The sequence below is a fragment of the Giraffa tippelskirchi genome, chromosome 3, assembly GCF_054371585.1.
Source record: "Giraffa tippelskirchi isolate mGirTip1 chromosome 3, T2T-mGirTip1v1.2.pri, whole genome shotgun sequence".
Taxonomy (NCBI): Eukaryota; Metazoa; Chordata; class Mammalia; order Artiodactyla; family Giraffidae; genus Giraffa; species Giraffa tippelskirchi.
This window is the reverse complement of record NC_137277.1, coordinates 148,611,486-148,625,456: the sequence shown is the minus strand read 5'-3', so window position 1 is coordinate 148,625,456 and position 13,971 is coordinate 148,611,486. Positions and strand designations below refer to the sequence as shown.

Genomic DNA, 13,971 nt, shown 5'->3' with positions numbered 1-13,971 from the left:
TCAGCAGTTAGTTCTCTGATAGAACTGCAGAGGAAAGTATGCAGTTGCCCTTAGTTACAGTAAAGCACTCCTTCTGGACTCCTCTTGGTTGAAAGAGTGAGAACTCTCAAGTACATTCTGAATCCTCCTCACTTAGGAGCTCAATTAAGGAACAATTGGCTCCAGGCTGGCATTTTTTCCTAAGATGCTTAATTCTGTTCCTTGAGCACTTAATGGGCAGTTAAGTTTCTTAAGTTTTGTCCCCAACTTGTCTCTGAATGAAGTATCATGTGACCTCTTTGAATACCTCTGGATGGTATAGTCTAATTAGGAATTCAGTTTACACACACACACACACACACACACACACACACACACACACACTCCCAAAACAGGGATGATAGATGTTTCAAGATGTCTAGAAAACAAAGAAAAGAGTACGCTCTGTGTTTAGTGACACCTATCTTCAAGGGGTCAGCTGGAGGTGGAATATGTAACTGGGCCTGGGATGGGTAAGGAATGAGGATGGTGTGGCTCAAGGCTGCCAGCGCCCCTTCCACCACTTCCTCCACATCACAGGGTTGCAGGCAGATGGCCTCTGGCAGAGAAAGGGAGCGAAGGCTCACATCAGTTGACTTCCTATAATTTCTCTCTTTCAATCCCCATTCTGTGCCAGCCAGGTAGAGGGAAGTCTGCATGGATAGAGGGCCTTCGAGGAGAGTTGAGATAAGCAGCTTTCGGAAAGTTAGAGTCTGCTGGGCAGCAGACACAGGTCTAATGAGTTTCTGAGTCTAGTTTGTGTGCTGTTCATCTTGCCCACCTTACAACTTTCTCTAAGGGTAACACAAATGCCTCACTTGTGTCATTTATTTGTTATTTGTCTTTAGTTTGCCAACTTGATCTCCTCAAAGGCTTAACTTTTTCATGTCTGTTTCTTAACTTACCGAAATATCCAGAGGAACTCTCAGAAGGTAACTATTCATTTTTATGTCCTTGGTACGTCAAATAGAGCTATGTTTGAGATCTTTCAAACGTGCCTCAACATGAATACTTCACTGGAAATGTTTTAAGATATGATATTTTAAGGATGAAATCAATGATGAGATATTCAATGTCATAGAAAAATATTTAAATGAACAATGAAAGTAGTTAGTTTTATGACTATATCCCTAAGTAAACATTTTCTTTTAAACTTATTGAAAATGTGCCTACTTACCAGAAGATGGAATTGATACTTGTGTGTTTTCTTTATATTTTAAAATATGTGTTTAAACACAAAACTTAAGAAAGATCTATGTCATTTCATTCTACGAATAAATGCTCTTCCTATATTATTTCAATGATCAGAACAGAGTTGTAGAAGTGAAAAAGAATACATTAGTAAGAAGTAATTTCAAATGACAGTTTTATAACATTTTTCCCCATAGTTTTGGATAATTTTTCTGAGACCCCAGTGGAAGCAGAGACAGAAGTTTAAACTAGCTCTAGATGTTACTACTAGGCACAGTTTTACACTCTTTTGTCTCTCAGAGTCCTGGACAGTCAGAAAGAATTTGGATCTATAAAGCAAATACTAATTTTCTGCAGAATGAACCATTTCATAAGGGAAAAAATAACAACCCATTTCTAACAAAGAAATTAATTATTGGGCCTACAGAACACCGTATCTGTGAGTTAAAGCCAAAACCAGTTTATATGTTTCCTTTTTAAAAAATCAGTTTTCCTTGGGTACATTTAAAAATGTATACCCAAATGTATGTTTTCACTATGACTCAGTATTTCTTATAACTTTAAAGAAGCCTATAATAGATTTTTGTTCCAACCATACTAGACAGAATATATTCAGTGTATTGCTAAATTTCTGGAGCATGTCTCTATATAGTTTAATGCATGTGATAAAATGGAAAGTGCTTAGGACAGTTTTCAATAAGCTGCCAAGGACAAATTCAGCTGTGCTGCCATCTACTGAAATAGTGTCGCCTGAAGATTCAAACATTCAAAGGTTATTTCCTGTACCCCTTCTAAGTAAACATCTCTTTCTCCTTCACATATTCTGTTCCTGCACTTGCTGTGTTCCAGACAAGGAGGAATTTGTTGGCTATGGTCAGAAGTTCTATATTGGTAGGTAATGATTAATAAAAGGTGGTTCTTTGTCACTTGCTAAGTTATATTCATACCATTATGGATACGCCTGGCTCTTCTGAAAGCTTCTTTTGCCGATGGGTGTTCTGAAACTGGTTTCTCTCTGTGCTTTTTTTTTTTTTTAAATCAGTCAGTGGCCCCATCTTTTTTTTTTTTAAAGCTCCCAGATGATTCCAATATGCATCCAGGCCTGGGGACCAACATTCTGCTTTCCAGACCCTGCAGCCTTTCTATTGCTTCCTATCTTCTACCTTCAGACACACATGTGTTAACTCTTTCCGGGACTTCCCTGGCGGTCCCTCGGTTAAGACTCTGCCCTTCCCCTGCAGGAGGGCATGTGTTCCATCCCTGCTCGGACGGAGAACTAAGATCCCACGTAAAAAAATAAAATGAACTCTTTCGAATCACCGTCACCGCCTGCTGCTCCAGGTGGGAGGCAGGAAGCGAGTTCCCCTGCCCTGGATCTCACGGTCCCTCCGTTTCCACCCTCGCAGCGGGTTTCCGCCGCAGCATGCGCCTGTGCCGCCGCAGGGCCCACCGAAGCCAGCTGCGCGCCCAGGGGTGCGGCGCCAGCACCTGCGCCGGCGCAGTGGGCACCCCGTACGAGGAGGTGGTGAGGTACCAGCGACGCCCCAACGACAAGCACCGCCTCATCGTGCTCGTGGGTATGTCCCGAGGGCAGTCTCCCCATCCGCGGCGGGGTTGCCCTGCCTTCGGTAGTCTTGCATTGGGCGTAGTAGTAAAAGTAGGACTTTGTGGGCCTGCATATTTTTTTTTAAAAGACGAAACCGTTTTTTAATGTGTGTTTATAAATATACTTTTAATGTCTACAGTTGAATGCGGTATGCCATGGTGTGTATGAACCTGTGTAACAACAAGGTGTGATATGATGAGGTTATAACTGAGATTTTTTTTTTTGTTCTGTTTAGAATTTCTTTTAGAAGCATGGATGAAATGTTTCCCACCGTCTCCCTCCCCACTCCCCCCCCCCCCCCGCCCCTGCACTGGATCATGAGTCTGTATTAGGAATAAAAATGCTTAAGATCCATTTCCCTAAGAATTGTGTAACCGTCTCCAATGGCACCCTACTCCAGTACTCTTGCCTGGAGAATCCTATGGACAGAGGAGCCTGGTAGGCTACCGTCCATGGGGTCGCTAAGAGTCGGACACGACTGAGCGACTTCACTTTCACTTTTCCCTTTCATGCACTGGAGAAGGAAATGGCAACCCACTCCAGTATTCTTGCCTGGAGAATCCCAAGGATGGCGGAGCCTGGTGGGCTGCCGTCTATGGGGTCGCACAGAGTCGGACACGACTGAAGCGACTTAGCAGCAGCAGCAGCAGCTCCTTTAGGAGAGTTTCTAAAAAGCTTCTGGACTGTATCTTTGGTGCTAAAGAAAGAGGCAAATATAGCGCTGGGATGACCTGTGTTGTGACCCAGATGTCTATAAAGCCGGTCCCTGCTGTAGTAGTTGTTGTTCAGTCACTCAGTTGGGTCCACCTTTTTGTGACCCCATGGACTGCAGCATGCCAGGCTTCCCTGTCCTTCACCATCTCCTGGAGCTTGCTCAAACTCATGTCCATTGAATCAGCGATACCATCCAACCATCTCTTCCTCTGTCCTCCCCTTCTCCTCCTGCCTTCAGGCTTTCCCAGCAGCAGTAGTAACTTACCTCTTACTGCCATCTTCTCTGTGTATTCCAGTTGTGATGAAGGCAGGCCCCTTTGAAGCAGAACAACATACTTCACAGCCAGGATCAGCTACAGAATTTTCAGGACACAGAGCAAAATAAAAGTCCTGCTAAGTCGCTTCAGTCGTGTCCGACTCTGTGCGACCCCATGGACGGCAGCCCACCAGGCTCCAACGTCCCTGGGATTCTCCAGGCAAGAATACTGGAGTGGGTTGCCATTTCCTTCTCCAGTGCATGAAAGGGAAAAGTGAAAGTGAAGTTGCTCAGTCATGTCCGACTCCTAGCGACCCCATGGGTCTGCAGCCTACCAGGCTCCTCCACCCATGGGATTCTCCAGGCAAGAGTACTGGAGTGGGGTGCCATTGCCTTCTGCAAATAAAAGTCCAAAAGCCCCTTATTCAAAAGCAAAGACTATCAGTGTGGCAAAGGAAGAGCCTAAGCATGGGCTTGTGGCTTGCACAGTTCTCTGCCCATGAAGCCAGCACTGCCTCCAGTTGCACATGGGGGTGTTGACTTCTCCACCTGTTGTCAGGGATGTGTCCCTGAATTCTATAATTGTGGAAGCTGATTTCTGGGTTGTGCTGTGATAGGAACTTCATGGGAAGAGGAAAGGCAGCTTGTCTCAAATGATCTGACATGAGGCCAGAGACTTCTCAGAGTAGCCAATAATGGGCAAAGTTTTCTGGGGTGACATGTTCATGCAACTTCCTACCTCTTCTCTGAACGTTGAAGAAGTGTGGGTTACTCCACAGATCATCAGGAAAATTCCCAATAATTTTCTGGGGTTATTTCAATTCACGAGAACGGAAGTGACGTTATTTTCCCCGTAAAAACATGTGCTCTCAAGTATCTTCAGCAGAAAGATCAAAGTGATGGTTTCACCACACACCTCTGCTTATCCACCTCTAATAATTTCCATATGTGATGTTTTGTGTTTAGGACCTTCTGGTGTTGGAGTAAATGAACTGAGAAGACAACTTATTGAACTTAATCCTAACTGTTTTCAAAGTGCCGTGCCACGTACGTTTACTTTTTCTTTCATGGGGGTTCACACTGGAGTAAGACTTTCTATTTACAGATGCAAAAAGATCTGCAGATGTACTGATCTCAACTATGTTATACCGTCTTTGTTGTAAGAATATAAAACACAGATAGTCCTCAAGTATTTCTAACTAAACTTATTTTAATAGAGGAAATTGATTTACTAGCATGTAGCTAGCTAGCTAGGCTTTTGAAAAGTGACTCTTTTTTTCCATTGCTTAGCAATCATATACATAACCTTTTAGGAAAACTAAATATTTAACAATAATGCCTAGCATTCATTCAGTATTTACAATCCTCCCCGCAGTGTGCTTGGCTCTTTGAATGCTTTATCATATTTTTTATTTTAATATATGCACATATAATTTTGAATCAACTATAGACAGGGAAGCCTGATGGGCTGCAGTTCATGGGGTCTCAAAGAGTTGGACACGACTTAGTGACTGAACAAGAAGAACAATAACTATTATACCATCCAAGGTGAAGGAGCATGTGGGTGTGGATGCTTCCCTTTACCTCAGGGCAAGAGAGAAGAAGTTAGGAAAACCACTTAAAGAGCTTAATATGTGTTTCGTGCTATTTAGGAGACACAGAAGACTGGAATCAGAATTATATTTGAAATACATAAAGCATGAGAGCTTAGAGGAAGTGGCCAAAGGCTCTTTGGGGGAGGTAGCTGACATTTTAGAGTCTGTCACTGCAAAAGAGTTGTGTTTTGTTTTTTTTTCCCCAAAGACCAGATCTGGGTGGATAATGTGGACGAAAGTCTGCCTGGGGTTGTCTTGGTTCCTGCCCAAGAGAAAACCTCAAAGAAAGGAGACCAAATAAGAAGCCCTGGATACCTGAGGTTGTGGAAGAAATCACAAATGACTACTAGGTGGAATAGAGATGGATTTGAGATACCCAGTAGTGGTGGTAGAAGGGTAGGCTTTGCAAAATAGCCCACTGAATCCTCTGGGAGATTAAGAGCCAGATTTAAACAGCTGCTAAGTCTAAAAGGAACCTCGAGAAGCCAGCATCAGCATCAATTAAGTAAGAGTTTTCCTGCCTTGCTTGCTCCTCCTCTCTCTCTGCACTTAACCTTGGAGAGTTATAAAACTGGAGGAGGCACAGTAGGAATGCAATGAAAGTGAAGAGAAAAGAATCAAGCTCCCTTTCCTGATTTCTGGCTTCTCTGATGTCAGGCTTCCCTGGGTGCAGCAAGTCTGAGCCAGCTGTGGGGAGAAGCAGCCTAAATATAAATAAAGTTCATAATTTTGATTATTACATGGGAACAGAATTTTAATTATGAGACAGTTTCAAGCATAAATGATAGTGAACCAAAAAAAAAAAAAAACAAACCTAAGAGTAATTAGAAGAATTTGGGAATTTCATCCAGGGCCAAACAAATGAAGTTGTTCTATGATCACATCTCATAGGTTGTGCTTTCCAAGTACAGTTTACATATGTAAGAATGGGAACTACAAAACAAAAGCTAATGAAGAAATCACCACTTGCAATAATCTGGATGAAAATAAAATGCCCACAAAATGTAGAATTGTGTGTTGTCTGGATAACCATCATTCAAAATGGGAATATGTTGCCCATATTTTGCTCTTTAAATTGAGTGAACAGTGTTAAGCTCAAAATGAATGCCTCAACTCATGCACCAATTCACAGACTTTAGCCTACCATGTATAACATAGTCTGGTAGAAGCCAAGGAGAAAGGGTTATCTTAGGCTGATATTAATATAATTTTCTATCACCTGAGAACTAGATTTTTTTTTCAGTACAAAGCTACAGGAGGAGTGGCATAACTGTAGGAACTCTGAGGATCTAAAGAGAGACTTGAATAAAGAAAAAAAATTTTGCTTTTTGAGCTTCTTGAAATGTTGGGAACTCCTTTTATCATTTAGGGCCTATTTCAAGTTCCTTCTTGGTCATTTCCATGTGTTGGTATCATCAGATGTTGATCTATTTCATCTTTAAACTTTATCAAATGTAAATACACATTTTTTATGACTAAGGAGAATTTATTGTAATGAAGGTTAAGGGACTAGCAGCTTTACAGTTTATACAGGTCACAGAGCTGGAACCATGTCTTATTCATCTTTGTGTTCTAAGAAATTAACATGATAGCTGGGATATAGGCACTCAGTGTACGATAGTTGAATAAGTTAAGCAGACAAGAATCACTTTTAGGTAGTCAATGAACTCCTGTGTTCCATACCAGGTACTATTTAGGTTGAAGAATCTATGAACAAAGTGGTCACATCAAAGAATCAGATTGAATCTAGACTTTACCAATCTTTTCTTTCTGGAGATCCCTAAAACTGATCACCATCTTACTTGGATGTTAATGCATCTGAGCAAGACTACAGAGTTGCATGGGCTTTATTTCAAAGCTGATACAATCTGGTGTGGTAGAAGAGATTAGTTTGGGAGGAGTCAGGACACCTAGGTGCTTGTTTACAACTTTGTTTTTCATTAGTCTTATTTCACATGAGCAAGTTAGTTCCTCTCTAAAATCTTCAATTACTTATCAGTAAACTACAGATAACAGCATTTCACCTAACTAGGAATAGGAAGGATGTAATGAGATCTTGGGAAATATACTATCTAAACATAAGATATTGCTGGTTTTGCTACCTGAGGGCCCTTAGGCACCTTGTGTGTATGTGCTCAGTCACTAAGTCATGTCTGACTCTTTGAGACCCCGTGGACAATAGCCCACCAGGCTTTGCTGTCCATGGGATATTCCAGTCAAGAATACTGGAGCAGGCTGACATTTCTTCCTCTAGGAGATCTTCCCAACTCAGGCATTGAACCCATGTCTCCAATGCCTCCTGCACTGCAGGTGGATTCTTTACCACTGAGCCACCTGGGAAGCCCTTAGGCACCATAGGGCTCACATATAACTTACCACTTCCTGTTCTGAAGTAACAGCAAGAGTTGCTTTAGGGCCTCCTTATCTTGGCTTAATATATGATACATTCTCGTCTAGTCTAGACCACAAACACTTAACAAAGGTTTATGACTAGCTGATTTTGATATGGGAACTTCTACTATCTTATCACCAATTAGGCTCCTTTTTCTTTATTCTAGCATTTTATCTATCTTATGTATTATTTATTTTGATCAGACATCTTTCTCCAAATGCATATGGGTAATAAGTCCAAACATTTTGTAGATTCTAAAATCTTTTTCAGTTTTAAAATTTAAAAATTTTGACAGATACTACTCGTTCCAAAAAGAGTTATGAAATGGATGGTCGTGAGTATCACTATGTGTCAAAGGAAACATTTGAAAGCCTCATGTACAGTCACAGGTAAGCTAGACATTCAGAATCTGATTCTCCTCTCTGGTTGTTTTATACTTAAAATAGATCTCTTATTTTCATGCTTTGTCCAAAACTTTTGGGATACATTTTTTTTATTCTGAAAAATTAAGTAAGGAAATGTATATTGATTTACTAGTACACTAACTCATTGAGTTTGGAGAGGGAGCTGAACTGAGCTGCAAATTTTAGAGAATTTGGAGTAGTTAAGTCCTAGATCTCCTAATATATATTTTTCCTGTTGAATATCCACTAATTCATTCATCAAGATCCACATATTTTACTCTAGTCTATTGGAATTTATCTCCATGTTATTACTAATAATATTTTACCTGTACAGAAGTTCTTGTTTTCTTTATCTCACCCTTGCAGGATGCTCGAGTATGGTGAATACAAAGGCCACTTATACGGCACCAGCGTGGATGCTGTTCAAGCAGTCCTTGATGATGGAAAGATCTGTGTTATGGACCTAGAGCCTCAGGTCTGTGGTAGAATATTTCCCATCTCCCCAGAGTGATGAACGCATGCCATCTATTTTATGCACATGCTTTAAGCTGTAGTCGAGACACTTTATTCTGTTAGGATAAGACCACTTCCCATATCTAAGGACCAGGATCTTACTTGAAAGATCAATTGTCATTATCTTTTTAGTTGGGGAAAAAAAAAACATCTAGTTCCTCAGACCCTCGCCCTTCCCCCCCCAAAAAAAACCAACAGAAAATAAAATAAAAAACAAAATTAAAACAAAAAACAAAGCAAAAAAAAAACAAACCAGAACTGAGCAGGTAGCCATAAAGAAAACTGAGGATGTTTTTTTTTTTAAGTGAGAATCTTGCTTTGCCTTTGATTACAATGGCATCAAGGTAACTTCTTGTGGAGGGAATAAAATGTTGCTTTATGCAAGGAGAATGAGGTTCCTATGTTATCATATCAATAGCTGTCTCCCTGAGACCATGTGTAGAATAGAGCAGGAGTGAGTGAGTTAAGGTGAGATACAGAACATACAGTGTCATCAGAATTTTTATAAACCTTGTGTTTACTTTATGTTTTCTGTAGTCATGTGAAAATAATACCTTGTGTGCTAATCAGAGGACAAGAGAGTTGTTTTCACTTGGATCAAAGCTGTGGTCATCATGAAGATGTCAGTATTATCTGTTATGAGACAATGGCAAGAGGAGAGGGAAGTGAGGGTGGAATGGAGCTGATTGGCCTTGAGAGTCTGTCTTTCTTTTCCCCATGAGATCATGTGTAGAATCCTGTTCTCAGCTTTCAATAAGGGTGTCATGGCTAGTAAGAGGAAGAGCCAGGATTTGAACTTAGTTTTGATTCCAGAACTCCATCTCTTAATTATTAAAGTGTTTTTTAGAGCTGAGGACTTGGGAGCACATGAGAATATACTCTGGCTAAAAATAACTGCTAATTTCTGATCTTAGAAATTTTGAGAACAATCATGTTGACTCTAGAAAATTAGGACTTCTGTTTTTAGATCCTCAATCTAATATTCTTCCGAGATATTTCAGCTATTAGGGCTTCTTTTTTTCTCATTTTTTTCTTCATTATTTTTTCCCCAAACTTTACTTTTTATTTTGTATCAGGGTAGAGCTGATCAACAATGTTGTGGTAGTTTCAGATGGGACAACAAAGGCACTCAGCCATACACACATATGTAAGGACTTGTTTTAAATGTGCATTTAATTTTCTTGTGTAGGGTATTCAAGTGGCTCGAACCCAAGAGCTGAAGCCCTATGTCATATTTATAAAGCCATCTAACATGAGTTGTATGAAGCGATCTCGGAAAAATGCCAAGATAATCACAGACTACTTTGTGGATATGAAGTTCAAGGTAAGATACAGAGGAGATAGATGAGTATACTGGTTTTTTTTCCAGTCAAAAATTACTGTATTATTCCACAGCATACCTATGTTAAACAATGTAATTTTTGTTTCTAATGAATAATACCCTTATGAGTTATCCTTACTGAATATCATTTATAGATATTAAAATAAAGTTTAATAACTACTCTTATTTTTCCTCTTTTTGGGTCTAGCTTTAAAACAAAAGGCCCTGAAGTCACAATTTGCAAAGCCACACAGAAATTGGGTGTGTGTGCTTAAAATGGATTATTTATTCTACAAAGTATTTGAATTTACTTTTAAATACTCTAATCGATTATATCATCTATTATATGAGATATCTTTATAAATATATTAAAACATAAAAGATGTTTATTAATAATTATTGTAATAATAGAGGGGCCAGGCCAGATGGGATTAATCAGTGATTTTCTGATATATATATTTTTTCATTAAATATACTTTAAATATTTTAAGTCATAACATAAATTTAGTAAGGTGTATAAATCTTAAGCGTACAGATCATTGAATTTTTACAGTGTGTATGCACCCAGGTAACCATCATCTAGATCAAGACATTATATCCACATGTGTGCACACGCATGTTTGTGTGTGTGTGCGTGTGTGATATGGTGAAAAACATATAAAACAAAACTTACCATCTTAACCATTTTAGGTGTACAGTTAAGTAATGTTAATTCTGTCCATATTGTGAAGCAGATCTCCAGAACTTTTTAATCTTGCAAAACTCAAATTAAATATATGGAGTGCCTCATGAATTTGGAATGTGAAGTCAAGTGGGCCTTAGGAAGCATCACTACGAACAAAGCTAGTGGAGTTGATGGAATTCCAGTTGCGCTATTTCAAATCCTAAAAGATGATGCTGTGAAAGTGCTGCACTCAATATGTCAGCAAATTTGGAAAACTCAGCAGTGGCCACAGGATTGGAAAAGGTCAGTTTTCATTCCAATCCCAAAGAAAGGCAATGCCAAAGAATGCTCAAACTACTGCACAATTGCGCTCATCTCATACGCTAGTAAAGTAATGCTCAAAATTCTCCAAGCCAGGCTTCAGCAATATGTGAACCATGAACTTCCAGATGTTCAAGCTGGTTTTAGAAAAGACAGAGGAACCAGAGATCAATTTGCCAACATCTGCTGGATCATTGAAAAAGCAAGAGAGTTCCAGAAAAAACATCTATTTCTGCTTAATTGACTATGCCAAAGCCTTTGACTGTGTGGATCACAATAAACTGTGGAAAATTTCAGACCACCTGACCTGCCTCTTGAGAAACCTGTATGCAGGTCAGGAAGCAACAGTTAGAAATGGACATGGAACAACAGACTGGTTTCAAATAGGAAAACGAGTATGTCAAGGCTGTATATTGTCACCCTGCTTATTTAACTTATATGCAGAGTACATCATGAGAAACGCTGGGCTCGAAGAAGCACTAGCAGATTGCCGGGAGAAATATCAATAACCTCAGATATGCAGATGACACCACCCTTGTGGCAGAAAGTGAAGAAGAATTAAAGAGCCTCTTGATCAAAGTGAAAGAGGAGAGTGAAAAAGTTGGCTTAAAACTCAACATTCAGAAAACTAAGATCATGGCATCTGGTCCCATCACTTCATGGCAAATAGATGGGGAAATAATGGAAACAGTAAGAGACTTTATTTTGGGGGGCTCCAAAATCAGTGCAGATGGTAATTGTAGCCATGAAATTAAAAGATGCTTACTCCTTGGAAGAAAAGTTATGACCAACCTTGATAGCATATTAAAAAGCAGAGACATTACTTTGTCAACAAAGGTCCGTCTAGTCAAGGCTATGGTTTTTCCACTGGTGATGTATGGATGTGAGAGTTGGACTATAAAGAAATCTGAGTGCCAAAGAATTGATGCTTTTGAACTGTGGTGTGTCAGGATATATTTAATAGGAGGCTTCCTGTGTGCTGTTTTCAGTCTTGCATGAATTCTATGTTCCTTAACAGCACCTGAATACAGGTGCCAGGGAGCTGGCAAGCAGGCTTTCGGGGATAATAGAAATTCATGTATCTCATTCATATGGAAATTCCATATGGTGAACAGCAGCCATTTACAAGTCTCCTCCTTTCTGATATGTAAAGTAACTATTACAACCCCCTCTCTAGAGAATAATTCTAACCTCTGGCTTTCTAGATGACTTAGACTTTTGATCCCCATCTCTGCTAAAAAGGGCTATCTGATAAGAGAGTATATATATGCCCACAATATGTTTAATAAATGCCTTTGTTCCACCAGAGCACTGGTCCCCGTGTCTTTCCTCATTTTCTCTCTCACTCTTTCTCTCTCTCTCTCGCTCTCGCTCTCTCCCTCTCTCCATTTCAGGCTGCTTCCACGGAGCACAGGTGTCCACCGTGTCTACTTATTTGCCCGGGCTTTCAAGACCTCTTCGAGAGGGCACCCTGAGCCTACGTAGATGGTGCTAGCTCTTTGTCCTAGAGTTATATTGGCATACTGTGTAAACCAGGGAATATCAGCCTCTTTTCTTCCTTCTTTTCTTATCGGTCGACTCTGTACCCCCAAGTTCCGGTCCATTAAAGGACCACAACATGGTGTTGAAGAAGACTCTTGAGAGTCCCTCAGACTGCAAGGAGATCCAACCAGTCCATCCTAAAAGAGATCAGTCCAGGGTGTTCATTGGAAGGACTGATGTTGAAGCTGAAACTCCAATACTTTGGCCACCTGATGCAAAGAGCTGACTGATTTGAAAAGACCCTGATGCTGGAAAAGACTGAGGGCAGGAGGAGAAGGGGACGACAGAGGATGAGATGGTTGGATGGCATCACCGACTCAATGGACATGAGTTTGGGTGGACTCCGGGAGTTGGTGATGGACTGGGAGACCTGGCGTGTTGCGGTTCATGAGGTCGCAAAGAGTTGGACATGACTGAGCGACTGTACTGAATTTTGAAGAACCAGGTCATACCATCCTCATGTTCAAAGTGGCTATTTGTGTCTGTAAAATAATATCGTTCTTATCAGGTTAATATTCATTTGAAATTTGTTTTTTATTTATATTTAACTGATAAAATTTTTTGGTTTTATGTTGTATGTGGTTTGAGAGCTCCAAGTTTAGATAATAGAATAAGATAATTTAAGTCCAAATAGGAAGTTGAGAGGATTGGTTGTCTACAAACTGTTACTCAATTTTATGAAAACTTGATCTGGGAGACATTAACTAAGACAGAAATATAAGTTTTGTGGTTTAGAGTGGAGAACATTTACATGACCTGTTTTTATAAATAGCTACAGTTCTGAGTATAACAACATAACTGCCTATTATTTCTATTCAACTCGTTAAGTTTGCTATGTGTATTTTTCTGTTTTTCCTAAAGGATGAAGATCTACAAGAGATGGAGGATTTAGCCCAAAAAATGGAGACTCAGTTTGGCCAGTTTTTTGATCATGTGATTGTGAATGACAATTTGCAAGATGCACGTGCCCAGTTGTTGTCAGCAGTTCAGAAGGCTCAGGAGGAGTCTCAGTGGGTACCAGCAACCTGGGTTTCCTCTGATACGGAATCTTAAGGAGGTCTTCTGCTTAATACTGGAGTTTTAACAATGTTCACCTGTTTCCTAGACCTGGAAAAACAGCTATAATCTAAAACAGCAGTGTCATATTTGCTCTATTATAATGTATGCAGCTGCAAAAGTGCTATAGTTTGTTTATCTTATTTGAAAGAAATTTGTATGGTTATGTAGAATTATTTGGATTTCAGGGAAAAAAAAGTTTTCCTTTACCTTATATGCAGCAATTGGTAGGGAACAATGTTAAGTCACTGAGTATGAGGACCTTTCATAGATTTCACATGGCCCTTGTGTGATTCAGATAAAAAAGAGCTTTCCTAAATAAAATACTTTGTATTTAATTTCAGAAACTGTATGTTACCGTATGAAACTTCTGTTTTA

The 13,971-nt window shown here is 39.8% G+C and overlaps 1 protein-coding gene across 1 annotated transcript in view; it reads left to right on the top strand.

Annotated features, from left to right (window-relative positions):
* The window catches only part of MPP4 (MAGUK p55 scaffold protein 4), a 41,831-nt gene extending 27,891 nt beyond the window's left edge, over positions 1 to 13,940 (top strand). The window contains exons 15-22 of the mRNA XM_081581920.1: positions 936 to 950; positions 2,059 to 2,100; positions 2,616 to 2,786; positions 4,752 to 4,832; positions 8,068 to 8,161; positions 8,543 to 8,651; positions 9,879 to 10,013; positions 13,399 to 13,940. Of these exons, the coding sequence (XP_081438046.1) occupies positions 936 to 950; positions 2,059 to 2,100; positions 2,616 to 2,786; positions 4,752 to 4,832; positions 8,068 to 8,161; positions 8,543 to 8,651; positions 9,879 to 10,013; positions 13,399 to 13,590 (839 nt within the window). The 3' untranslated portion in view covers positions 13,591 to 13,940. The remainder of the gene's footprint in view (positions 1 to 935; positions 951 to 2,058; positions 2,101 to 2,615; positions 2,787 to 4,751; positions 4,833 to 8,067; positions 8,162 to 8,542; positions 8,652 to 9,878; positions 10,014 to 13,398) is intronic.
* Positions 13,941 to 13,971: the final 31 nt, after the last annotated feature.